The 26374-nt window shown below is 32.4% G+C and overlaps 4 protein-coding genes across 6 annotated transcripts; 3 read left to right on the forward strand and 1 right to left on the reverse strand.

The window, feature by feature from the left end:
* Positions 1 to 9341: 9341 nt before the first annotated feature.
* LOC107430594 (putative gamma-glutamylcyclotransferase At3g02910) lies at positions 9342 to 11960 on the forward strand. Of its 2 annotated transcripts, none has more exons than XM_048464042.2 (2): positions 9342 to 10042; positions 11344 to 11486. In XM_048464042.2, the coding sequence occupies exon 1, from the start codon at positions 9437 to 9439 to the stop codon at positions 10016 to 10018; it is 582 nt and encodes a 193-aa protein (XP_048319999.1). In that variant the 5' UTR covers positions 9342 to 9436; the 3' UTR covers positions 10019 to 10042; positions 11344 to 11486. The 2 variants fall into 2 exon arrangements, with proteins under 2 accessions (XP_048319999.1, XP_015896940.2); XM_016041454.4 differs by lacking the exon at positions 11344 to 11486 and adding an exon at positions 11700 to 11960 and having other exon boundaries at positions 9345 to 10042.
* On the reverse strand, positions 10314 to 13382 carry LOC107430595 (uncharacterized). The gene is made up of 3 exons (XM_016041455.4): positions 13225 to 13382; positions 11332 to 11475; positions 10314 to 10803 (listed from the first exon to the last, which is right to left on the reverse strand). Exons 1-3 carry the CDS (start codon positions 13257 to 13259, stop codon positions 10608 to 10610), a joined length of 375 nt encoding a protein of 124 aa, XP_015896941.3. The 5' UTR covers positions 13260 to 13382; the 3' UTR covers positions 10314 to 10607.
* Positions 13383 to 18108: 4726 nt separating this feature from the next.
* On the forward strand, positions 18109 to 19464 carry LOC112493315 (glycine-rich cell wall structural protein 1.8). Its single transcript, XM_025078769.3, has one exon. It carries the CDS (start codon positions 18124 to 18126, stop codon positions 19258 to 19260), a length of 1137 nt encoding a protein of 378 aa, XP_024934537.3. The 5' UTR covers positions 18109 to 18123; the 3' UTR covers positions 19261 to 19464.
* Positions 19465 to 22775: 3311 nt separating this feature from the next.
* LOC107430604 (glycine-rich cell wall structural protein 1.8-like) lies at positions 22776 to 24010 on the forward strand. 2 transcript variants are annotated; one of them, XM_060818461.1, is made up of 2 exons: positions 22781 to 23353; positions 23405 to 24010. In XM_060818461.1, exons 1-2 carry the CDS (start codon positions 22840 to 22842, stop codon positions 23779 to 23781), a joined length of 891 nt encoding a protein of 296 aa, XP_060674444.1. In that variant the 5' UTR covers positions 22781 to 22839; the 3' UTR covers positions 23782 to 24010. The 2 variants fall into 2 exon arrangements, with proteins under 2 accessions (XP_060674443.1, XP_060674444.1); XM_060818460.1 differs by having other exon boundaries at positions 22776 to 24010.
* The last annotated feature ends 2364 nt before the right edge of the window (positions 24011 to 26374 follow it).

Genomic DNA, 26374 nt, shown 5'->3' on the forward strand with positions numbered 1-26374 from the left:
TTATTTAGTTTTGTTGATTGGTCATCTACAAATTAAAAAAAAAAACAAAAAAAAGCATATTTGCAAAACTAAAAAATTACTAAAAATAACTTTCAAATTGAAAAAAAAAGTTAAAAATTGGTTGGGTGAAACGGCGACGCAGTTGTTTACAAATGAGTCGCCTTTTAGTATATTTAGCGACTCTTTCTTAAAAGACTGCTTCGCCTAAACTACACTAGCTAGTTCTTGTTGTATTATTACATCCAAGTGATTTGGCCTGATGGTGTGGTGATTTCTTGAGAATATAAGAGGTCCTAGGTTCAGTTGATGTTATGACCCTATTTTGATTTTTTTTTTTAAATGTTTAAACAAAAAAAAATTTTAAAAAAAAAAGTAACGCATTTGTCGCAGAATGCATCGCTTCTTCATCTATTTGGCGACGCATTGTTAAAATAATGTGTCGCCTAACCCTATATTAGCTAGTTTTGTTGTATTAGTACATACAAGTCATTTGGCCTGGTGGTGTGGTGATTTCTTGATAGTGTAGGAGGTCATGGGTTCAATTCTTGTTATGGTTTTATTTTGATTTTATTTTTTTAAAAATATTTAAACAAAAAAATTGAAAAAAAAAAAGAACAGGTGACGTATTTGTTGAAGAATGCGTTGCCTGTTCATCTATTTGGCGATGCATTCTTCACATAATGCATCACCCAACACTATATTAACCAGTTTTTACTGTATCAATACATATAAGTCATTTGGTCTGGTGGTGTGGTGATTTCTTAAGAGTATAGATAGTCTTGGGTTCAATTCTTATTATGGCCCTATTTTGATTTTATTTATTTTTAAATGTTTAAACAAAAAAATTGAAAAAAAAAAAAAAGAATAGGCGATGCATTTGTTAAAGAAACCATCTCATCTATTTGGCGATGCATTCTTAACATAATGAGTCGCCTAATACTATATTAACTAGTTTTTGATGTATCAGTACATATATGTCATTTGGCCTAGTGGTATGGTAATTTCCTGAAAGTGTAGGAGATCCTGGGTTCAATTTTTGGAGACGTTTAAATAATACGTCGCCTAACACTATATTAACCAGTTTTTGCTGTATCAGTACATATAAGTTATTTGGCCTGGTGGTGTGGTGATTTTTTGAGAGTGTAGGAGGTCTGGGTTCAATTATTGTGCCCTATTTTGATTTTATTTATTTTTAAATGTTTAAACAAAAAATTTGAAAAAAAAAAAGAATAGGCAACGCATTTGTTGAAGAATGCGTCGCCTTGCGTCGCCTAACACTATATTAACTAGTTTTTGCTGTATCAGTACATATATGTCATTTAGTCTAGTGGTGTGGTGATTTCTTGAGAGTGTAGGAGGTTCTGGGTTCAATTCTTGTTATGGCCCTATTTTGATTTTATTTATTTTTAAATGTTTAAACAAAAAAACAAATGAAGAAAAAAAGAATAGGCGATGCATTTGTTGAAGAATGCCTGTTCATCTATTTGGCGACGTATTTTTTAAATAATGCGTCGCCTAACACTATATTAACCAGTTTTTGTTGTATTAGTATATACAAGTCATTTGATCTGGTGGTGTGGTGATTTATTAAGAGTGTAGGAGGTCTTGGGTTCAATTCTTGTTGTGGTTGTATTTTGATTTTATTTATTTTTAAATGTTTAAACAAAAAAAATGAAGAAAAAAAAGAACATGCGTAGCCTGTTCATCTATTTGGTGACGCATTTTTTAAATAATGCGTCGCCTAACACTATATTAACCAGTTTTTGTTGTATTGGTATATACAAGTCATCTGGCCTGGTGGTGTGGTGATTTCTTGAGAGTGTAGGGGGTCCTGGGTTCAATTTTTGTTATGGCTCTATTTTGATTTTATTTATTTTTAAATGTTTAAACGAAAAAATTGAAAAAAAAAAAAAAAGAGGCGACACATTTTTTGAAGAATGCATCGCCTGTTCATTTATTTGGTGACGCATTCTTTAAATAATTCGTCGCCTAACACTATATTAACCAATTTTTGTTGCATTAGTACATACAAGTCATTTGACTTGGTGGTGTGGTGATTTCTTGAGAGTGTAGGAGGTGCTGGGTTCAATTTTTGTTATGGTCATATTTTGATTTTATTAAAAAATCAAAAAAAAAAATAGTGAAGAGAGAATAAGCAACGCACAATCTTATTGGTGCGTCACCTTTTAACTATATATATATATAAAAAAAAAATCTCAGTTTTGGTGCACTAATATTTTTATTGATTGTTATTATTAGAATAAAATTAAATTGATTAAAAGATTTTAAAAAAAAAATGAAGAGAGAACAGGCGATGCACAATCTTATTGGTGCATCACCTGTTAACTATATATATATAAAATAAATAAATAAATCTCAGTTTTAGTGCATTAATATTTTTATTGATTGTTATTATTAAAATAAAATTAGATTGATTAAAAGATCTAAAAAAAAATGTGAAAAGAGAACAGGTGACGCACAATCTTACTGGTGCGTCGCGTGTTACACATATAACTAAAAAAAAAAAAAAAAACCTCAGTTATGTTGCTCTAATATTTTTATAGATTATTTGTTGTTGAATTAAAATTAGATTAATTAAAAAAAACTAAAAAAAAAGAAGAAGAGAGAATAGGCGGCGCACAATCTATATAGTACGTCGTATATTTATTAAATTTTTATTGACGTATTAACCTCAGAATCGCAGTTTTATTTTTTTAAACGTGTTTATTTTGTAGCGACGTTCATAAATATCACAAATACACATATGAATAGCTTTCTTACTTCACAATTACACGCCATGCCTACGAATACGAAGAACTTTCTGTCATAGGTAGGCCTATGAGCTAGAAATATTTTTAGACTGTGGGGACAAATTTTTAAATATTTTTTTTATCGATATTATTATGCTAATTGAATATGATATTAATATTTCATGTCAAACAATTTATACATAGTTTTTACATAAATACCAACATAAGATCTTTTTTAAAATATTTATGAAAAAAAGTAAATATTATTGTACTCACATGTAGATCTTCACAGTTTTAGAGGGTAAAAGCTTTGATAAGTGCTTCGTAATAGCCAAAACTACTGCTATAGGTTGTTAGCGCCAAGCTTTGACCGTGATATATATATATATATATATATATATTTTATTTTTTCAAAAATTATGGTCATAAAATTAATGATCCATTTTTGTGGAATCTAAAATCCATATCAGTAAGATTAAAATAAACAGTAGAGATATTTTAACATAATAGAATTAAGATTAATAATAAATAGTAGAGATATTTTAACATAATAGAATCAAAATCAATTTGAAACTTGCTTATAACAATAACACAATCCAAACTTTTAAGTTTAAAATCATTTTGGTATTTGTTAAACACATGTGGGTGTTTTCTAAAAGATGAATAATTTATAAGAGATAAATATTATTTACCACCATTGATGTATTTAATAAAACTTAAATATTTAATGATAATTTATATGATTACCATTAAAAAGTTTACTTGTAAAATTTTAAAATAAAAAATAATATAATTAAATATTAAATTAAAACTTACCATATAAATTAGTAATTGTCACTAAGTAATAACAAGCTGTAAAACTCTTTATAAGGGCACATCAAGTATGTACTTTCTTGTCTGTTTTTTATTGATACACAATTTACATCTCATTTATACAAAATACATATATATAAATAACATATTTTTCAATCAATCTTTCCTTTTGTTCTTTTGTTATTTTGCATATTGTGATAAAGAAATAAAGAACTGAACAAATTCATCAAAAAAAGAAAATAAATAAATAAAGAACTGAACAAATAAAAAAAGGTATTTCTTCAACCCAATTAAGTTTGTTTTCATGGCAACTGTATACGAAGAGTGATGGAACAGGTAGGAAAGAAGAATCGAGAGTGGAAAAAAAAAAGTAAATTGTGAATCAAAAGTCATCCGTGAAGTTGGGGGGAATTAGGTGGGAGGGTGGAAAAAATACATGGAAAGGTGAATCACAAAAAATGTTTTAGACAAAATTACCATACTAACCAAGTATTTTAATTTATTTTATTTCTTTTGACAAAAGTAAAGGTGTGGGGGCAAAATTTAATGGACAAAATTATATCCCATGAATTGCGGGCAAATCAGGCTGTTTCCGCCATATAAGTATACCGTCAACGTGGATATTGCTATTGATTTCCATGCGTAAACACTTTCCCTGGCCAAGCTTACTCTGATATTTCTTCTGAAAAAGTGATCTGCATTGAGGAGGGCCCCTACACGTCATTTCCACAGCTATAAGTGTTTTTTTTTTTTTTGGCATATATATATATATATATATAATATTTTGATTTTATGATGTGGGAATATAATTCAAATCAGTCATAAATTAATTATTTTTATTTCAGTTTTCCAATTAAGACTTTGACAATGAATTGTATCGGAACAGATTCATATAGTATTCATATAAAAAATTTCAATATCAAATATGATTTGTTATTGGCATTTTAAAATTTGACATTGACATAAACTTGCCGAAAATAAATATTATATGTCAAATTTTAGTATTTACTATAAAATAATACATGCTAAAAAATAACATTATCAAATCATAAACGATGACAAAATCCACTTTTATCGATTAAAAATAATAATAATTTTAAAGCTCTTTTATTTGTTATTATTGATAATAAATATTATTTTATGTGGTAAATTTTAATTAGAATATTTAGCATATATATCTAATTAATGGTCATTTACTAGTAATGACAAATAACATTATTTATCAATTTAATATTAAATGGTGAGCAGCAACACAAACTTTATTACAGTGTTGTAACATCCCGTCTCAAAGTACAACGAAAATTTTCCAACTTTGACCGAAGTTGACCGTTGACCGTTGATTTTGACCGTTGACCGTTGACCCAAGGGGTTAAAGTTGACTTTTTGACTCGGATGGAATTCTAGGTTGACTGAGGTACCGTTACGAAGTACACGTTGGCACGAGTTCGTAAACTAGTAGCACGTCGAAAAAGGAGCTACGGTTTAAAAGTTATGGGCAAAACAAGTTGAGATTCAAACTGTCCAAAAAGTGCTGGGAGTTGACTTTTATGGTTGTAGAATTTTGTTTTGACTTTTGTATGGTTGTAAAGTGCTCGTCGATACGAGTCCACAGACTAGCGGCACGCCTAATTTGGACGTACGGTTAAAAAGTTATGGACGTGTGAAGTTTTCCGAATACCATAATATTTTAATATATCTGGCTTGAGTGAACAGTGATGCCACGTGTCGACTTCTGAGAGGTCCACGTGGGTGAACAGTATCACCCATGGTGGGTTTTATTTTGGCAAAACGGCGGGGGAGGAGAGAGAAAGGGAGAGAGGAGAGAGAGAGCTAGAGAGAGAAACGACCGGCCATCGCCATCTAGCCATTTTTCGGCCGAATCTTGCCACACGTGCCGGCCAGACAGGAGCGCCTCTCCATTCCCGGCCAACCCCCGAAATTTCACGGCCAACTGACCGGTGACACGCCCGGATTGGAGCGTTTTTCGACGACGGCGATTTTTCCCCTCCACCACCGGCCACCGCCGTTTGACCCATTTCCGGCCATTTTCAGGCCACACGCGCCAGCCACCCCTCACCACCTCCTCATTTCTGGCCAGCCCATCAAATTTCACGGCCACCGGACCTCCAACGCGCCGGGATCGGAGTATTTTCCGGCGAGGGACCGAAAATCTTCAAACCCAGATCTCTTCGCCGTCCGGCCTCTGTTTGCCTTACCGCCGGTCCCGTTGGAACCCTCTCCCTTTGATCTACAAAACCTCCAAAAATCTCAGCCATCGGCCACCGGACGCCCCGTCGCCGACGACGGTTGCCGGTGACCATGGCAGCTCGCCGGAAAATCCAGTTCCGGCGAGTACCCAGTTGCACCGCCGGTCCCTCTCCACTAATTCCGATCTCCTGAATCCAAATCCGATGTTCTTTTTCCTCTAATTCGTGACGGTTTGGGAGAATCGAGGCTCTAAAGGCCAAGAGCGTTCCGGTGAGATTTCGGCCACCACCGGTCCGATCTCCGGGAAGTAAGACAGGATTCGTGATCCTCGTCACTCAAGCTTCGATTCGGAGCACGGATGCGTGGTGGAATTGATCCCATGGAGGATCTTGATTTAATGGCATGCTCCAGGTGAGTGACCCACCTTCAAATTAATTTCGAGAATTAAATTTGTGAATATTTTATGTGAACTGAATATTTGAAATTGATATTTTATGTGCCAAATATTTAGTGGTTTTATTTGTGAAAATTTGATGCCCAATTGAGTGAATCAAAATATGTATATATAAAAAAATATTTTGATTCAAAGAATTTTATGAAATTGAATTGAAATTATTAATTATTAAATTTTATTGTTGAAATATTTCATAATTGAATATTTGATAAATATGTTTTATGCATCTGATATTAAGAGAATTCCCATATAAATTGTATTGCTAACTTATAATGTTTTTAATATATGTTTTGGTGCCAAAAGAATATATTTGGAAATTTAAAGAAATTGTGGTTTGATTTATTGTAATTATTGCTATGGTTATTAGTTTTAAAAATTGTTTTGGGGTATAACATAATATATATGTGTTCGAATAATTTGGCTTATATACCATTTGATTGAATGTTTGGATTATGCATATAAAAATATTTGCCTTATTAAATATGAGTTATCATTTTACGTAAGGTTTGACAATGTATTAAATGGTTTTATATTCTAATGGGTTCATAAGTGAACTTGGAGTAGTTAAATATTTTGGTATTTAAATTGAGATTTTAAATCATTTTGGAAACTATTTGGTTTGAGAAACCAGATTGAAAATCATATAATTTTAAGCACGATCTAATATTTTATAATTTTAGGTGCTTAAAATTGGTTTATGGTGAATATATTTCACTGTGGTATTTCTGGTTTTCGTATGAAATGATATTTTGAGATTTTGAAATATTTGAATAAGCGGTTGAACTTAACAATTAAATTATGATTATGATACAGTAGGATACTGTATCGGTTATTTTAATCGATGTACCATATAGTACCAGAGTTTGGTTCAGTATTATATTACAGCGTGCTGAGTTTACCATGGTGCCGTGAGGTTGGTTTCATCCAACGGTTATCTATTATTACCACGGTCTGTGAAGTCGAGTTCATTCGACGGTTTTAGTATTATTACCACGGTGCCGTGAGGTTGGTATCATCCAACGGTTTATTATTGCCACGGACCGTGAGGTTGGGTACGTCCCGACAGTTTATTTATTATTATTCCCACGATACCGTTCATATATTGAGGGTCGTGATGTGGGTGTACCCCACGTTTTACAGATTTGTATGTCGTATGGTACATTGTATATGTTGCATTTAATGTTGTTTTTATTAATTATTTCAATTGGAAAACTTAATACAAATTTTATGGAATTTTATTATGTTTTTTATTTCTTATTTATATTAGTGTTTTAACAGTGCATTTCATCTTAATTTTTCTATTTATATTGATTTGGTGATTTTGAAAAGATCTTACTATGTTTTTACCATTTATCTTAAATTGAGGTTTTAATTTGATTTAATTTTTCCTTTACTTAATTCTTCAAGAAATTAATTCATTTTAATTAAACAATTATTTCATGAATTGTTTTAATGTGAATTTTATTAATATTTCGGTATTAATTATTATGACATGGATTAATTATTAGTAACTGTTATAAGTTATTTTTTTTTATTTCAATTTATTCATTAGAAACTTTGGATGCTCGATTTATTATATTTTATTGGATATTTAGTTGACTAATTGATTCCTTGGTTTTCGGAAAATAGAAATAACGGGTTTTGCGAAAATGTTTTAAAAGGGAAATATTTTCAACGGAGTGAATGGTGTGAGTTTTGAGAGATATATTATCTTCAATTAATTACTATTTATTTATTTATTTATTCTTAATTAATCAAGTGTACTATAATTATTATTACTGTTATAATTGTACAGTAGTTAGGGTCACTCACTGAAATGATTAGCATCTCACGTTTTTAAATTTCGTTCCCCTAGGTCCAGGTTGGGAGACGTTGATCGTCCGGGACGAGCCCGACGTCCCAGTTCATTGCCGAAAGTCCAAGAAGCATTTATTCCCTTTTTCCTCTTCATCTTATATTACTTCTTTATCTGTCATCGTATTAATTCCACATTTATTTGTATACTGATCTGTATACTGTATTGGACATTTAGTTATTAATTACGCACTAATTTACTGTTATTTATTTTGAAGTGCTGAAATTTGTGGAATCATATTGTAGTATTGTGGGAGGAATAAGGGGATGAATTTAGAAGTGCGTTTTCAGTGCAGGAAATTTGTGGTAAGTTCAACCCTTATGGGAGGTTCTGCCGGATTTTCTATTGGAGGGTCCGGTAGGGTTTTCCTGGAATCAGGGCTTGTCTAAGGTTCCGATGAAGAATTTTGGACGGATCCTGACAGTGTGGTCCACTACAAAAATTTGACAATGGCATTTTCAATCTTAAAATTTGTAATATGAAATCGGAGAATTAAAAAACTCTTAACTTTACAAAATTTTGGCATGTAAATGGAAAAACACAATACCATTAAAAATCCTTTGACCCATGAAATATCAAAATCCAAATATATTCATAAAATTAACTTGTAACCGTTTATGAAAAAAATTGATAGGAAAAATTAAATCTTATAACAAAACATATTTAATGCATCTATTAAACAACTTCACAATTATAAAAATTAAACAGAACAAAAAAAAGGAATGAAAAACAAATCTAATACATATATTTATTTCTTTTCATAAATAAAAATAGAAAATTATGAAACCTAAAAGCATATATTAACAGTAATTAAAAAAAATATAACAGATAATATATATTTCACTAAAATGTCAAAAGTTGTTTTTTTTTTATCTATCCCCAAACGCCCTTTGCCCCCCTATAGACTCGAATTCAGTATAAAAATATAGATGTACCAACTGAACTACCATATTCGTCTACTAAAATGTCAAAAATTATAGTGTTTTTTTTTTTTTTAACAAACATATAATAGCATTATCAAAAAACATTATTTTTTAACGGGATGATATACATTATAACGGATTCATCCGTTAATAACCAACTACGACATTCCAACGTGGGCCCATTGGTCATACATGGGCCGTTCATCGTAAACCCAAGAACTTTTCGTTCAAGCCTACCTTTCCACTCGCTTTCGTTGACCACTCTTTGATTATTTTTTTTATTGTTTTGAATGAAACCACTGTTTGATTATTATTATTATTATTTTTTTTTTGGGTGTGCTTTTAAAGTATTGATTGGTGACCACTCCACTTCCTAGTTGTCGTGGACTGCTTGCCTTCCTACATTTCTTTACATTTCTTCCACGGTATCGCCATGGCTGACAACAATTCCAAGAACGAGAACGACGGTTCCAAACGCAGCCTAATCTTTTCGTACGGCACCCTTAAACGCGGTCTACAAAACAACTACCTACTCCAAGAGCTAATCGATCGAAACGATGCCGTCTACCTCGGCTCATGCCTCACCCACATCCCATACCCACTCGTCATTGGACCTTACGGTCTTGCCTACATCGTCAATTTCCCAGGCAACGGCCACCGAGTCAAAGGCGAGCTCTACTCGGTCTCCGCTCGTGGCCTCGCTCGCCTTGACGAGCTTGAAGCCACCAGCAGAGGCCACTACGAGAGGCTACCGATACGGGTCGTTCGGTGCCCCGAGGAAACTACCGAACCCGACCCGACCGTGAACGATGATGACGTGGTGGAGGCCGACGCCTACTACGCACACAGGAGCTTCGGGGAAGCGTTATGGGATAAAAATCACAGACAAGGTCTGAGGGAGTATTCGGAGAAAGAAGCCAGATTGTATGTGAGACCTGAAGATAGACCCAACGCTAGTCGGACTATTGTTGACGATATCTGGCTCTTCATCTCTTCCTCCGAGACTCATCAGTGAAATGGAAAATTCTTTTCACCTTTGGTAATAATTTTTTTTTTTTTGGGGATTAATTATTATTATTATTATTTTTTATTTTTTATGCAAAATTCTCAATGTTGGCACACACTAATGGCTACAAAGATATAAGAATAACAACCATTTAAGATTTATTCCCAATTTTAGACAATAGTTACAAAAATATAAGAATTACCATTTTAAGATTTATTTCCCAATTTTAGGCATATAACAAAAAATTACCAAAAAGTATTGTGAATTTGCGGTCTTGAACACAGTGAGGAATTTAGTCTGGATGGAAGAAATCTATACTGAGCATAGTTCTTTTATTCTGGATCAAATTGACTGAGACGCCATGGCAAACTCTTTCATGACACAATACCCTAATCTTTGGTTTAAGACACAAACAAACTAAGATTCTTAGAGAGCATGTAGGTTCAGTATGCAAATTAACTTAGCTGCTATGGCAAACTTATTTATGACACAAAAGCCCCAATCTTGGTTTAAACACAAACAAGCCGCATATTCTCATAGAACAGGTACTTGGGCATACGAATCCAAACCAGTTTTATTTTCTTCTCGTCCCTTAGGATTATTCAGTAACACAACTGCAACTTCCGGCGCATTCATAGAATGGTTTAGCCGCAGGGGTAGGATCTTCAATCCTGGAGACGACACAACTCCAACCTTCACCACATTTGCAGTATGCATCTGCTGGACCAGTATTTTTTAGCTCCTCTGGTAGGTTGTCTAGGTCTTCAGCCTTTGTAACTGTCCCATCTGCTTCTCTGTCAAATCAAATAGGCATTTTTTTTTTATAGTTTTCTCAGTATCTATTTGTTTTTTTTTTTTTTTTTTTTTTTGTTTTTTTGGGTACTCTGTTGCATTTGAATTATGCTTTCTTTCTATGTATAAACCATTTCTTCAATGAAATTAAACTCTAGACTAGAATTCCTACTTTCAGGCAAAATCTTTCCCTTTTCTTAAGGGCTTAGAACAGCCAACAGAGTGATTGATCTCAAAATATGAAAATAGTATCTTTTTTTCAGGAAATGAATGTAGATGGTGTACTTTTGAGATTAAGATTTTTCAGTTTTTTGAGTGATTGTGTGTATGTTAATAATGCTTGATTGTAGGTTATTTCTATTACTTTTGGAACTTGGTAGTCAATTTCTGATCTTTTATCCATTATGATGCATGTATAGTAACAAAAAGCTAGAACAAAGTTTCCTCTTATACTTTCACCCAAAAAGAAAAATAGAAAAAAAAAAAAAAAATCAATGAAAGATAGAGAATGTGAATGTGAATTAACATACATAATACAACAGCAATTTCCACCACATTTGAAGAAGGTCTTGCCTGCATCGGGGCCCTCTGTTCTAGTGATGACACAGGTCCACCCTTCTCCACACTTGCAAAATGCCTTGCTGCTTCCATATTTCTCTGCTACTGTCACAGAGCTGCTCAAGCTGGATTATTAGTATTCTATTCCTTATCAATTTTCTTCAGTCAAAATCATTGTTATAAGTTTTTCATTGGGAGAATTATATATTGGTTTTATAAACAAGTAGGAAAATAGAAGAAAAGGAAAAGTATAAATACTTGGTATTTTTTTTTTTTCCTTTTTTCCACTCCTTTTATGTTGAGTTACACTCACCGTGAAATTATCTGTTTTTGGGGGCAGGAATAAGATTTAAGATGGTTGTTGTGTGGATTTGCAATAAAATAAAAAAGCCAGGCCGGTTTGGTGTGCAAGACAGGAGTGGATTATCATTCTGGACTGATTGGATTCGACCAGACCGGACTGGACATTATATATTTTAATATTGTATTGTATTCTGTGCATAATCCAACTAAAATGGATAAGTTGCATTGCTCTTTGTTTTTGTATGTAGTAATACTTTATATATTTGAAAATAGCATCGTCGTTAAATATATTACTTTATGTTTTTGTGCATATTTAATTGAACTTCAGTTTTTATATATAAAATTAAACTATAAAATTTATATGAATAAGTCATTCATATTTAATCTAATAGACTAATATTAATTAAGTACACTTAACTGTATATATATGTGCAATTACATGAAATGACCAATACTTGGAAATAACAACTACAATAATTATAAAACATTTTTCATACTACCAGCAGTATATATTAAATTTCTACTAATTCGTATATAGAGGTTTGTTAATGTAATTAAATTTGTAAACAAATGAAAAACTAATTACATAACAAAATATATTCAATAATCATTTGTCATAAAATAAAATTAATTAGATATGATATTCTACTTTTTTTTTTTTTTTGGCATGTTATATAATATTCAACTGAATTGACTTAATTGTACAATAAAATAGATTTAACAATTTCATCCAACCAAAAAAAAAAAGAAAAAAGAAAAAGAGAGGTTTCACAATACGAACAAATACATTTAAATAGGTTCATCCCTGTCTACCAAAGAAAAATGTATATTCAAATAACATAATATACAACATTTTTATTTTTAATATCAGGGAGGAAGGATTAGCTAAGGTTATTACCTAATAAAATAATAAAGGATTAGAACTAAGGTTATTACCTAATAAGATAATAGCTTCTACCGCTAGATCATATAACATAATATTGAACATTTATGATTAAGTATTAAAACATGTTGGGTGTATTTTTTTGAAAACACACATTATGCATTTTTTACATGTATGATTTACTAATTTTTTTAATATCTATAATTTATATATATTTCAAAAAGAACTTATTTAAAAAAAAAAATTGCAAATTTTTTTTTTGATGTTGCCCAGCGTTTATCATTGGACTAAGGTATCCCATCCTCTTCAATATCAAAAAAATGAGTATCCTTAATTCTGTATTCACATGGAATAGTTTATCCATAAGATAATGGGTTTGTTATTCTCTGAGTTTTGTCTCGTCAAACACTAGACTGAAACTGTTCTTTGTTGAACGCCAAAAAAACGAAAAAACTATTTCTTTGTTCAACATGCACCTCGCAGGGCTTTTTTGGTTCTGTTACAGGGATGAGTAATGGATTTTTATTTGAAAGTTTCCCTGGAAATCTCCTTTTAAAATTAGCTGAAGACTTGAAGAAACAACTACAATAACATAAAAATTTAAAAAGAAACAACAACAATAATACCACAAAAATTAGTATTTCTTTGTTTATAGAAAGAGTATGGAAGGGAATGAGACCTGGAAGACTGGGGGCAAACGCTCTGAGTAGCCATTGTGGAGTTGGAATATATTTTTGCTCTTCTGCAAGCTATGTATTTATTTTCAGTACGGGGATTGCCAATCTGTTTTAGTCCGCTTATAAATTGAATATATCTAAGATACCCCGTATTTTTACTAAATCTAATAGCTTCAAAAGAGGGAAAGCGTTGCTTTCAAGCATTGTTAATTAATTGTCCACCAGTGCTCAAATCTGTGGCTAGTAACTTAATAAACCTTACCTTATCCCAAAAGTAACAAAATTCAAAGAATACTGACCCAAAAAAAAAAAAAAAGAAAAGAAAAAAAAAAGAACTATTTAATAAAAGTAGTAAATACAATTATTGAAATATAACACATGTGTCACTTACGTATTTATTATCTCTTTGATTATTAGTTTCTATGGTCTTGACTGTTACTTTCATGATTGTGTTTATCATATTATTCATAATTATGTATATATTCAATGCGTCTACTTACGAGAATTTGAATTGATTTCTATTTTTATGCCGTATGTTTCATTGAACTTATCATGTATACACAGTGAGACAACATATAATTTTATTTTATTTTTATTTCTTTGTTTTCATTTTAGCTACCCACTTGCTTTTTGATTGAGAAAATTAATTAGTCCATCTTCCACTGAGCTTAGTGAAATACAAGAATATCCCTTTTTAATCAGAATTATTCTTGGTATAGCGGATTTATTAATAATGTACATATTAAAAGTGTCTTCTTATAAAAATTTGATTGATTTCTATTTTTATGTAATATTTAACTCACCCTCCTTCTTTTATTGCCATATTTTTCATTGAACTAATCATGCATATACTGAGACTTAAACCCCCTTTTTTTTTTTTATGTATATTGTTTTCATTTTAGCTACACACTTGCTATCTGGTTGAGTAAATTAATTAGTCCATCTTCCATTTGAGCTTAGTCCATCTTGTTATGGTGGATTTATGAATATTTCTTGATTCTAATATTACGTTAAGTTTTCATGATAATTTTTTAGAGTGGGTAATTTATTAATATTAATCATGTTAGTAATATGTATTTGTGGGACATAGTTTTCAATACAAATATTCCACAAACAAGGGATAAATTCCACCCCTTATATTTTTCATCAATCCCTCTTGCACCAACAAAGTAAAAGTTGAAAAATAGATGAAAAATTCTCATATTTTCTTATACTTCTAAACATGCAAACCTGATTTGTTCTGTTTATTGGTCGTCTGCTTTTGTATTTCCCAAAATTGACACTGTTGGTTCTTTTCCTATCAATTTTAATATCTGGAACTTCCATTTGGACTATTTTCTTGGGTCAAAGTGCCAGGCCTAGAATGAATTCTTAGTCCACTGGATTTTTGGGCCAAACCAAACCCTCTTTCTAACCAAAATATTCAACTCTGTTCAATCCAACCCATGGCGGCCTTTTCCCATCTTTTGTAGAACATGGACCAACAAGTACACTTCAATGCCAAATCATGCAACTTGCTTAAGTTTTATCTATATTCGTCAATGAAGCCTCAGTATCTTTCCAAGAAAAAAAAAAAAGAAGCATCGATATAGCAAGCGTTTTTGTTTTTATTTTTGTTTCTGCTTCTATTATGTATATATATGTATATCAAGATTGTTCTGTTGTTCAGCAATAATAACCATATGATGACTTTAAATTCTCATTAATTTGTTGAACTTTGATAATCAAAGAATTTTTTTAAAACTCTCAACTGGATGAGAATTACTTGATAATGGGGGAAGATCTTTGTTTATCTAACCCTCCTTTGGTAACGTTTACATCTTTGGTTTCTAACTTTTTTTCTTTTTTCTTTTTTTATTTTATTTTATTTTGGAAGATGATCAAATAATAAATGAATATGTAATGATAAAAAGAAAAAAAATATATATATATATATATATATTTTATCAAAATAAATGTAATTTTATAAACAATTTCAAATTGTTTACAATTATTGTTCCTATTTATTTTTTTCCTTTAATTTTTTAACTAAGTTTGTTTAAGCTTGTTCTTGTTTAAATGTTTTTTTTCCCGCAAAACCTTTGAGCCTATAATATTTCAGAAACCAAAAACATAAACATTACAAAAACCAGCGGGAAGGTAGCAATAATAAATTAGGAAGAGTATATAAATTGGAGGAAATATATGTAGTATAACGTCAGAAATGATGTAAGTGGGGGAAGAATGTTGTAATCAACCAAAATCCAAACCCTAGCAAGCGTGAATGTATAAAGGGCTATTGGATCCACTACCAGAGCAAAGTGAAATGGATGGGACCCACCTACCTTAAGAGCCTTTTGTAGAGACGGGGTGCCCTTCCATGTGACAGCCCACTACCTAATACCATTACCAACCCTGCCGGCACCTCTATTTTGTCAAATTGGAGATAAGGTCTCTGTTTCCTTCAATATGAAGCGAAATCTTCCTAGGCAGCTAATGGAATACAATGTTTCCACATAATCTTGACTGTTTTTATTCTTTATTATTCCCACTATTTTCTTCTTTAATTCCTTTTCAGTTTCATCACTACAGCAGAATACTTTATATATATATATATATATATATAAAAGAAATTTTTAAATAATTAATTTTGATTCTTTTACACATTGTTTTTGTTTTTTCCTTGGTAAACTTTCTTATATACACACATTCGTTTGCTACCAATTTTGGTCTATAGAGCATATATATCTATTGGTCCATTCAATTAACCCTTGAGTAATTTGACTTTTGTGACATTGCAACTTTGTAGTAACAAAGTCAAGTGCATTTGGTGTAAAAAGGTGACCTAAGATTTTCTCCTTATAATTAATTCTACAATACCCGAAAAGGCGATATTATTAACTATCTGTTTCCCTAGCCCATGTAATGGAAGAGAAAGACTTGCGTGCATAATATTAATTAAAAAAGGGGTAAAAAGATTTTCCTTCAATGTCGGTGAAAGTATTAGTAAGAGCACTAGAGACCCTTTTTTTTTTTCAAGTACTGGAAAAAGTGCATGATTTATTATTCTCTACAATTCACAGCCTAGGAGAACAAGTGGAGATTAATGGTAGGCGTTTCAAATCTCCTCCTTCATGTGGGGTCTAATAAAAGAATGTTTTCTTTGTTTCTTGTTGAGGTGCTGCAATATATGTATTTATAAACATCACATCTAAATATTTTGTGCATGTCATGATCCATAATTGGCTTCTTTGATTGGATTGCAACCCATAATTTCAAAAACCAATATATGGCCGAGGGATCAACTATATTACGGGTGCTATTGTTATGACTTTAGATATCTAGTTGTAAATTGTAATATATTGGGGGGCCACTTTTAGCTTCGGTTCTTCAGGTAATTGAATGGCTTTTTGAAACTTTTACAGGTTATTACAGGCATAGATTTTTCTGCTTCAATTACAAGGTGTCAAGGTGATTATAGTGCTGTTCAGACGGAGATCTGACATGATCAGTTGTAAACTATCCACTATTTCCACTTTTTTAGCTTCTTTTCTTTAGTGATTGAGTGGCTTTCAAGTTTCAACTATTACTTCTAAATATTGATTGGTTATTTTGTTATTTTAGCTAGCAAATATATGACAAAATGTTAAAGCTACAAATGATGATATATCTTGCATGCATGTATGCATATATATATATATATATATATATATATGTATGTGCGCTCGTGGGTTTCTAATTATTTAGATTTATATGATTGTGCATCTATTTGTATGGGTATATGTACATTAACTTAGGAATGACCTATATAACTTAGGAATGACTCACATAAGCTGATGGTCTTGCCGATACTCACCGACAACACCTTCTTTTGTCAATTATGATTCAAAAATACAGTATTAATGGTGTATAAAGATCTAATTAAATATTATTTATTATTATTGATTAATGATTGTCATATAATAATTTAAATTATTATCATTAAAAAATTTATTTTCAAAATTTTAATATAAAAATAATAAAATAAAATGTTCCAAATCAGAATTATTACACAAGCTGATGATCATCAATAATGACAACAAATAACAAGACTCGTTAGTATAACATATTTCAAAATGATCTACTAATAGTATATGTTTAGATCTTGAACTCTACCATTAAGTACTATTTGGTTCTTTGTGTTCTATAATTCATTTCTATCAATTCTTCTTACCAATGGAAACCTTTAGACTCAATACAATTCAAGATCCTTGAAGATTAGCACTTTTTTCATGGAAATCAACTTTACCTTTTTTAAAAAAAAAAAGAAAAAGAAAAAGAGAAAAACAAGATTATCACTAATCAGCAACAAATTCAATTTGCAGTAGCATAAACATGAAACCAATACTAATGGTTCTAGATTAAAAAAAAAAACTTAATACAGTACGAAACATTAATATTCTTATCTTTAATTGAAATAATATTAATTTTTGATTTGGCAATGACACTGATTAGTGCAACCAATATCTTTCTCCATAATCATGCCAATTATGCCTTTCAAAATGTTGTAATTGGTTGCTACGAATAATAAACATAAGCAACATCTATTATTAAGATAATAAATATTAATTAAATATATTTATTTATATTTTGATTTTTAAATTAAAAATCCAAAGTAAATTTTTCTTTAGACAACTAATTTAATTACATGTAAATTCTAGTTAATATGAATGTCAATAATAACAAATAACATTTTTTTAAATCTTTAACCAACTGTATTATAAAGTACAACCAATATGTGCCATTCTCTGATAAATTTTCAAAGTAGGCATAGTAGTGGCTGGTGTTAAATACAAGAATGAATAAACATTCAGGGTCAGGAAAAATTAGGTGTAAAATACAAGCTCTGTTTTTAGGAGTTTGGGCCGTGACGGCAGAGCCAAATGTGCAAGACAGCAAAAAGCACACTAGTGGGGTCTAGTAGCATAAGTGAGTGTAAACTTGTACTGGACCACCTTCTTGGGAATTGGGACAACCAAAAATACTTCTTCTTTTTCTTCTTCTTCTTCTTCTTCTTCTTCTTCTTATTCTTCTGTGCATGTGCTTCAGCCACTGTGTATGTCGTGTCCTATAACGCGCTTTTGCCTTCTTTATGCGAATCCTCCATTCCTATAAATACCCCACCTTTCCTTTGCATTTCCAATCCCAAGTCATTCCAAATGGCGTCTCGAAAACTTATCACTTGTGTTTTCTTTGCTTTACTGTGTGTTGGTATTAGCTCTGCGGCTAGAGCCCTCCTCAACTATGAATATCCTCATTATGCAGGTGTAGTCGGCTATGGCGGAGGCCATGGTGGAGGCGGAGGTTCTGGAGGAGGTTACGGTGGCGGCGGTGCTGGTGGTTATGGTGGTGGCGGCGGAGGAGGTGAAGGTGGTGGTGGTGGATATGGAAGTGTAGGAGAATCTGGTGGAGCTGGTCATGGCATTGGTGGAGGTGGTGGCTCTGGATATGGTGGTGCTGCTGGACATGGCGGCGGCGGAGGAGGTGGAAGTGGTGGTGGCGGTGGCGGCGGCACTGCTTATGGAGCTGGAGGATATGCAGGTGGAGGTGGTGAAGGAGGTGGTAAAGGATATGGCTCTGGTGGTGGTGGTGGAGGTGGTGACCATGGTTCTGGATACGGTGGAGGTGGAGGTGGCGGTAGTGGCGGCGGTGGAGGCTCGGGATATGCGGGAGACCATGGAGCTGGTTATGGAGGAGGAGGTGGTAGCGGAGCTGGAGCCGGCGGTGGCTATGGAGGTGGTGGTGATCATGGGGCAGGCTATGGAGGTGGTGGCGGGCATGGCGGCGGTGGTGGTGAAGGTTATGGTGCTGGGGGAGCTCACGGTGGTGGATATGGCAGCGGTGGAGGAGAAGGTGGCGGTTCTGGAGGTGGAGCTGGCGGAGCTGGCGGGTACGGTGGTGGTGGCGGTGGCGGCTCTGGAGGTGGAGGTGGATATGGTGGTGGGGGTGCGCATGGGGGTGGCTATGGAGGAGGAGGAGGCGAAGGTGGTGGACATGGGGGTGGTGGCTATGCCCCATGAAAACATCATTATCTAGCTATTTCGGGTAACAGAGAAAGAACTACATGCAATACTATAGTATTATATTAAGAACAATAAGATGAAAAATGGGTGATTAATTATTATCAGCGAATTTATGAGTATTACTGTGAATGCTCGCTGTATGGTCTCAAAAGCTTGTATCTATGATCACAAATATGAATTATATATTTAAGTTGTTCTTCTCGACTTGTTTCAAACCATATAGACTAGCAAAGTTTCTAAATTGGAAGATAATCATGCAAAGAGATGAAAAATGACTAAGTAAATGACTTAAATTACATGAAATAAAAATAATAATAAGTCAGCTACGGCTGTGTATTTTTTGTTTTTTGGAAAAAGAGTGAATTAATATTTAATTTTGAGAGGTCATCATATATAAATATATATGATAGCTATATTGCATGGTTCTGCAAATGTACCATGCACTAATGTAGGAAAAATGTAAAACTATAATTAACTTTTCCATGCGAACCCTAAAGTACGTACTACATATTTTATCCATTGGGTGATCTAAACGGAAGTCACACCTCACCTTTAATAATTAGCTATCCACCACTTAATTAATCAATTGATCTGTCTTAGTTTCCTGTCACCCATAATGACTGGCCTGGGAGTATCATAATTTTGTGTACGTTCCGGGCAAAATATTTATTATTATTATTATTATTATCATGGTTATTATTTTAATAATTGTGGTGCATAGTTAAATTATATAATTTTATGTAACAAAGATATGTATTTGTGGAGTTTCACTGTTTGGTTCTTTTGCCTTGTGCATGCGCATGACAGCCGCACATGCACTAATTTTATTGAACTCTATTGAGATAATAATAATAATAACAACAACAACAATAACAGAAATAGTAATAATAATTATAATAAATAAATAAAAAGTTATTGAACTCTACCTATTCAAAAAAACTTCATTACACCTGGTGTACACGTATCCTCACTCATTCACCCACATAAGGTGTATGTACACCTTTTGATTCCAAGCTTCTCTTCTACCTATTGGAGATGTATCAGATCAGCTGTTAAGTTTTAATTTAAAATATATGCATACACACACACACACACACAAACACACACACACACACACATATATATATATAGATAGCTCAATCAAATAAATACATAGAAATCCAGCGTGATTTATTTTCCTAGCCATTGATTGCCAGCAATTTTCGACTTTAAAGTAAATATACATATGAAGGGAATGACCACATGAGGACCTATCTAAAATATCTTTATAATGGTTATAAATTCAACCATATATTCGCTTTAATCTGCAGTTAAGTCACTTTTATTACTTGTCAACTTGTGGCTGTAAAAATTTGTGCGCTTAAAAAAACTTGTGGCTATAAAATATAACCCAAGATTAGTTTTCATTAATTAAGATGCCGTCATAATCATTATGTTGTACATTAGTCAACAGAAATATCTTCTTCCGCCTCAGTTTTAACTTCAGTAAATTCTTTAGATAAATGAAAATCATTCATTTTTTCTAAAGAACTAAGAGATCATCCATCTAATAACTTTCTTTCAAAGGTAAAATTGAAAAATAATCTCTATTTTCATAACTTCTAATTTTAACCTTTTTTTTCCCCCTTCCAAAATGCACTTCAAAACAAAGAATACACCTTCAAAAATAGTTTTTTATTGTTTATTTTTTTTATGAATTTCAAACCCTGTTTTGAAAATAAGGAATAGAATACACTTTCTTTCAAAAGAATTCAAAATTTTCAAACCTCAATAGAAAAATCTAATGACCAGGGTAATTTCTAAGGAAAAAACTTTAAACTTTTTCCTATGCTAGAAATTTAACTTTAATAACCCTCTTTCAAGAACAAAATTGAAAAGCAACCTCCCTTTTCAGGATTCATAATTCTAATAATATTTTGACAAAAATACCCTTGTAAATTAGACGGAGACCATCAATTGTAAATAATTTTGTGTGTATGTGTGTATGTGTGTGTGTATATATGTGTGTGTGTGTGTGTGTGTGTGTGTGTGTGTGTGTGTATCGTCTCTTTTTCAAAAAGTAGTCAATAGGGTTAGATTATTGTAGATCTTTTTCACAATCAAAAAGAGTCCACTTGTAAATTAGATCCATATATAGGATCACATAAATCCATCATAATCTATTAAATTATTTATTGGTCTTTTTCTGAATTAATGTGGAATGACATGACATTATTTTATTAGCTACCTAGAAAAATATGTACTTGTTTGAACTTTGCCGCCTTATAAGTAACTCTTAGATATTCGTTTCCGAATGTTCTATATCATGTTCATTTTTTACCCCATCATCTTTCTAGACCAATAATAATCGAAGTCTTTGGATTCAGTAAAATTTTGATCCACAAAGATTACAACCTACCTCTATATTTTCCTTGAAGAAGGAGAAAACAAGATTAATGGCAACTAATATTATCAGTGGTAGATACCAATCACAACTTTGATGTTTTTATATATAATACATATTATTGGATAGAAATATTCTATCGTTATTCCTGGCTATGATAATCTTATCTCATTTTAGAAAAAAAAAAATATCTATACATATATATATATATATATATATATATTTTTTTGGTTTGTTTTATTTATTAATTAATATTTTTAAATGAGATGACATTGTATTATTAATAGATTTTGACTTTTTAAGTTTTATGATTTAAGCTTTCTAATTTTAAAATTAATATTTTAGGTCTTTAATTTTTAAATATGTTATAAGCCTTTAAATTTTAAAATTAATAATTTAGGATTTTAGTTTTTAAATTTGTTATAAATTGGTAAAGTCCTTAATTTGACAAATAAAGATAGATAACCATTTTGTCTGCATAGGTTTCAGAGGACCCTATCCCTAATGTGAAATAACCCTGTCAGAGTTGTTCTCCAATTTACAATAAATTCAAAAATTAAAGACCTAAATCACTATTTTTTAAAGTTGAAAATTTAAATAACAAAATGCAATTAACCAAAAAAAAAAAATTGAAAATGAACCTTCAATGATCATCATCACATCAAATAAATTATGTCAGAAGTAATTATAATTACTAAATAAGGAAAAATAACAATAACCTAACAACCGAATATTTCTGTTCCATTAAATTCTGTTTTTGAGTGAGCAAACGACACTGATTGGTGCAACCAATATCTTCTCCACCATACCATATGGTATAGTTTTTAGCCAAATAAATTACACAGAACAACCAAGTTAATAATGATTATCATTTTGATCATATTCATATTTATTACATACATAAAATACATATATGCTAACTGTATTAATGGTGTTAAAGAATTTGCAGATGAGAGAAATTAGTATATTAGGTGAAGCTCTATAGCTTGAGAGAGTACTTTTGCCTATGACGGCATTGCTAAATGTGGACGACAGCAAAAGCACACTAGTGGGTCTACTAGCACAAGAGAGTGTAAATTTGTATTGGACCACCTTCTAGCTAGCGAGTTGGGAATTTGCGATTTACAAATAGTTCCTTAAACCCATCCCTGCATGTGCTTCAACCACTTTGTGTCCATTTGACGCGCTTTTGGATGCCGATCCAATTCCTATATAAACCTAAACCTCTCTTGCATTCCAACCCAAGTCATTTTCCCATGGCGTCTAAAAAACTTCTCACTTGTGTTTTCTTTGTGTTGCTTGGTATAGGAATTAGCTCTGCAGCTAGAGCACTCCTCCACTATGAAGAAGAACCTGTCCACGTGATCGGCTATGGCGGAGGCCATGGCATTGGTGGAGGCGGTGGAGGAGGAAACGGTGGTGCTGGTGGTGGAGGTGGAGGTGGAGGAGGTGAAGGTGGTGGTGGTGGCGGCGGTGGTGGATATGGAAATGTAGGAGGATATGGTGGTGGTGGTGCGGGACATGGAAGTGGTGGAGGTGGTGGTTCTGGATATGGAGGTGGAGATGCCTCTGGACAGGGTGGCGGCGGTGGCGGTGGTACCGGTGGAGGTGGCGGTGGTGGAACTGCTTATGGAGGTGGAGCTGGAGGACATGGAAGTGGAGCCGGTGAAGGAGGTGGTAAAGGATATGGTGGTGGTGGCGGTGGAGGTGGAGATCGTGGTGGTGGAGGTGGAGGTGGTGGAAGTGGTGGCGGTGGAGGTGGAGGTGGCGGCTCCGGATATGGTGGAGATCATGGGGCTGGTTATGGAAGTGGAACAGGAGCAGGGTCTGGTGGTGGATATGGAGAAGGCGGTGATCATGGTGCAGGATATGGAGGCGGTGGTGGTGGTGGGCATGGTGGAGGTGGCGGAGAAGGTTATGGTGCTGGAGGAGCACATGGAGGTGGATATGGTGGTGGTGGAGGAGAAGGAGGTGGTTCTGGAGGTGGAGCAGGCAGAGCTGGTGGGTATGGCGGTGGGGGCGGTGCTGGTTCTGGTGGTGGAGGTGGATATGGTGGTGAGGGTGCACATGGGGGTGGCTATGGCGGTGGAGGAGGTGAAGGTGGTGGACATGGTGGTGGTGGTTACGCACCTTGAGAGAGCACTACTACTTCATAAAAAGGGAATACTACATCTTACCTATAATATTAGGAATAATATATGATGAAAAATGGGTAAGAGCAATTTAACATGAGTGCTCGTTGTATGTTCCCAAAAGCCGTATCTATGATCAATAAATATTGTCAATTAATGTTCAATCTTCTTATCCGCTTATGTAAAATCATGGTTTGAAAGCAAAATCTAAATGGAATTATAATTAATCTAAGGCATGCAATGCAGGTTACTTTTTGGGCAAGTTAAGTAGTTTTGATTATAATTTTAGGAAGACAATGTGATTTGTTCGTCCTTAAACTTATGAACAAGTTAATTTGATATTTAATCTTTAGGGATAGCTTAATGGAAATATCTACACTAGTCAATATGTGATGTCTTTTAACAAAATATATGTGTGTGTGTATATGAAGTCTTGGCTTCAAATAATCTTTAATCATATAAAAAAAAAGGTTAATTTGATCTTTTAACAAGAATATGAATCTTATGTATATGATAAGTATGGATATCCTTATGTTTTTCTCGTATGCAAATTGCAAAACAAGGACAAAATTGTTCTAGAAAACGCCAAAACTATATATACTTCCTGCATGCGGATCAAGCTAGGATTATATCCAAGCTATATATAGTAATTTTTAACATTTAGTTCATGTTATATTCATTTGGGATTGCATTTAATTAAGTATCTTATCAGTGTTGTCCAGTAAATTAAATAAAATTATATATATAAACTAATAAGTTTGATATAGTAAAAAAAATATGCTTAATTATCAAATTTGCATGATTTACATGATCTGACGATTATAGATGACTATTCTTTATAATCACTTTCCATAGATTCCTCACTATATATATCAAACTCATATATATCAATGACCCAAAAAGATGTCTAATTTAGCTCACTATGAGGCTTTTCTACCGATTTTTCTTTTTTTTTTTTTTTTTTTTTTAACCTGGGTTGGATTGAATACACAATAATTTTAAAAGTGATTGCTTGACTGAACTGCAAAGCCAAGTAGTAATTATTATCCAAAAGGAGTTGCACTCTGGTTCAGGTATGGAAACAGTATTTGACAACTTTTGTTCCACTTACTACACACAAATTTTACTTTTCGTCGTCGTTGTTCTTAATTTTTTTTTTTTTTTTTTTTTGGGGTGAAATTTTTCGTCGTCTTGGTTTGTATGCGATGGTAAGTGCACATGCTCATAAAATAGGTTAAGTTGGAAGAGATTAAAAAGTTGAATGCTAAAACTAAAATTTGTTATCAAAAAATAATAATAATAAAAATGTGTATTTCTACTATAACTTTTTCTTCTGTTTAGTCTGAAAAAAAAAAAAAAGAAATCAACCATCCAAAAAATAAAAATAAAAATATTTTTCACAATTAATTATATTCCCCTGTTTGGCAAGACATGAAATATTAACGCGCAGATAATACTACAGCATTGAGATTATAAATGAAAACTGAGGTCGTAGTGCAACCACTAATAGTGATTGGATCCATTAATAATTATTATCAAATCTAGATGAGATGAGATATGGAGCTTTTAGCATTTGTCACATAAACATTAAACATTTAATAAAGCCAAAAATTTCCTAAATAGAGGAAAATTTTATATTTATCTAAAGTTAGACTCTCATCCTAATAGTTTTATCATCATAATTTTTTTTTTTTTTATAAACTCTTGAATTGCTTTAAAAATTGAGACTAAAAATGCATTACATGCTACCTATATGGGTAGTGAACTATTTTAAAACTCAATATTAACAAAATGGATCCCAAAAGTTTAAGCTATTAGAGTGTGGGTTTATTATGTATGTCAAACTATATCTAAATTTCTACCTTATTTCTAATGTCATGTTAAATTAACATTAATTTCAAAAACTAAATTTATTATATATATCAAGTTATATTTAACATTATGAACTTATATAAGTCGCTAATATATTTTTAAATCTCAATTTTTTTAAAATCATATTCAATGATTAATAAATGAGATTTACACGTAAAATTAAAAAATCAAATATCTTATGTGAATGTAAACATTTATAAGGCATATATATTAGATAGACTAATTGCGGCTGCTATATGCTCTCTAAAATCTTTAGAATGGAAATGGTGCAGGACAATGATAGCTAATAATGATGAGTTTTGATATACATCCCTCATTGCGATAGGTATAATTCAAATGAAAGCTACTTCAGTGGCATAGTCTATTCCCTACTTACTCATCGATCGACGATCATGTCACAGCCAACTCCAATTTTCAACTTGACGAATCATCAATTTGATCTCAATTTACATAATTTACTTAGGTTTTTATTGGTAGCCGGGCAACTTGCAATAGCCATCAGTAGCAATCACACTTTAAGTATTAGTGGATACTTCATATGCATGTGCATAAATTTTGGTGATTGAGAAGTACTCATGGGATGCGTTCAAAATAAGGAACTAAATTGAACTGAATATAACTAGACTATATATTTTAAATCTATCCAATTTAATAAGATTGCTTTTAATTAAAATAGTCCAATTTGATTGCATTAATAAATTATGAAGAGTCCAGAGCATTAATT

Source organism: Ziziphus jujuba, chromosome 6, assembly GCF_031755915.1.
Source record: "Ziziphus jujuba cultivar Dongzao chromosome 6, ASM3175591v1".
Classification (NCBI taxonomy): domain Eukaryota; kingdom Viridiplantae; phylum Streptophyta; class Magnoliopsida; order Rosales; family Rhamnaceae; genus Ziziphus; species Ziziphus jujuba.

What these genes read in the sequence shown, in the direction of transcription:
- LOC107430594 (XM_048464042.2), top strand. Translation starts at nt 9,437, where the DNA reads ATGGCTGACAACAATTCCAAGAACGAGAACGACGGTTCCAAACGCAGC.
- LOC107430595 (XM_016041455.4), bottom strand. Translation starts at nt 13,259, where the DNA reads ATGGCTACTCAGAGCGTTTGCCCCCAGTCTTCCAG. An exon ending in GTTTGCCCCCAGTCTTCCAG is followed by an intron (nt 11,476 to 13,224) that starts GTCTCATTCCCT and finishes CAGCTTGAGCAG; the next exon opens with CTCTGTGACAGTAGCAGAGA. An exon ending in GGAAATTGCTGTTGTATTAT is followed by an intron (nt 10,804 to 11,331) that starts GTATGTTAATTC and finishes TTGATTTGACAG; the next exon opens with AGAAGCAGATGGGACAGTTA.
- LOC112493315 (XM_025078769.3), top strand. Translation starts at nt 18,124, where the DNA reads ATGTGCAAGACAGCAAAAAGCACACTAGTGGGGTCTAGTAGCATAAGT.
- LOC107430604 (XM_060818460.1), top strand. Translation starts at nt 22,840, where the DNA reads ATGCCGATCCAATTCCTATATAAACCTAAACCTCTCTTGCATTCCAAC.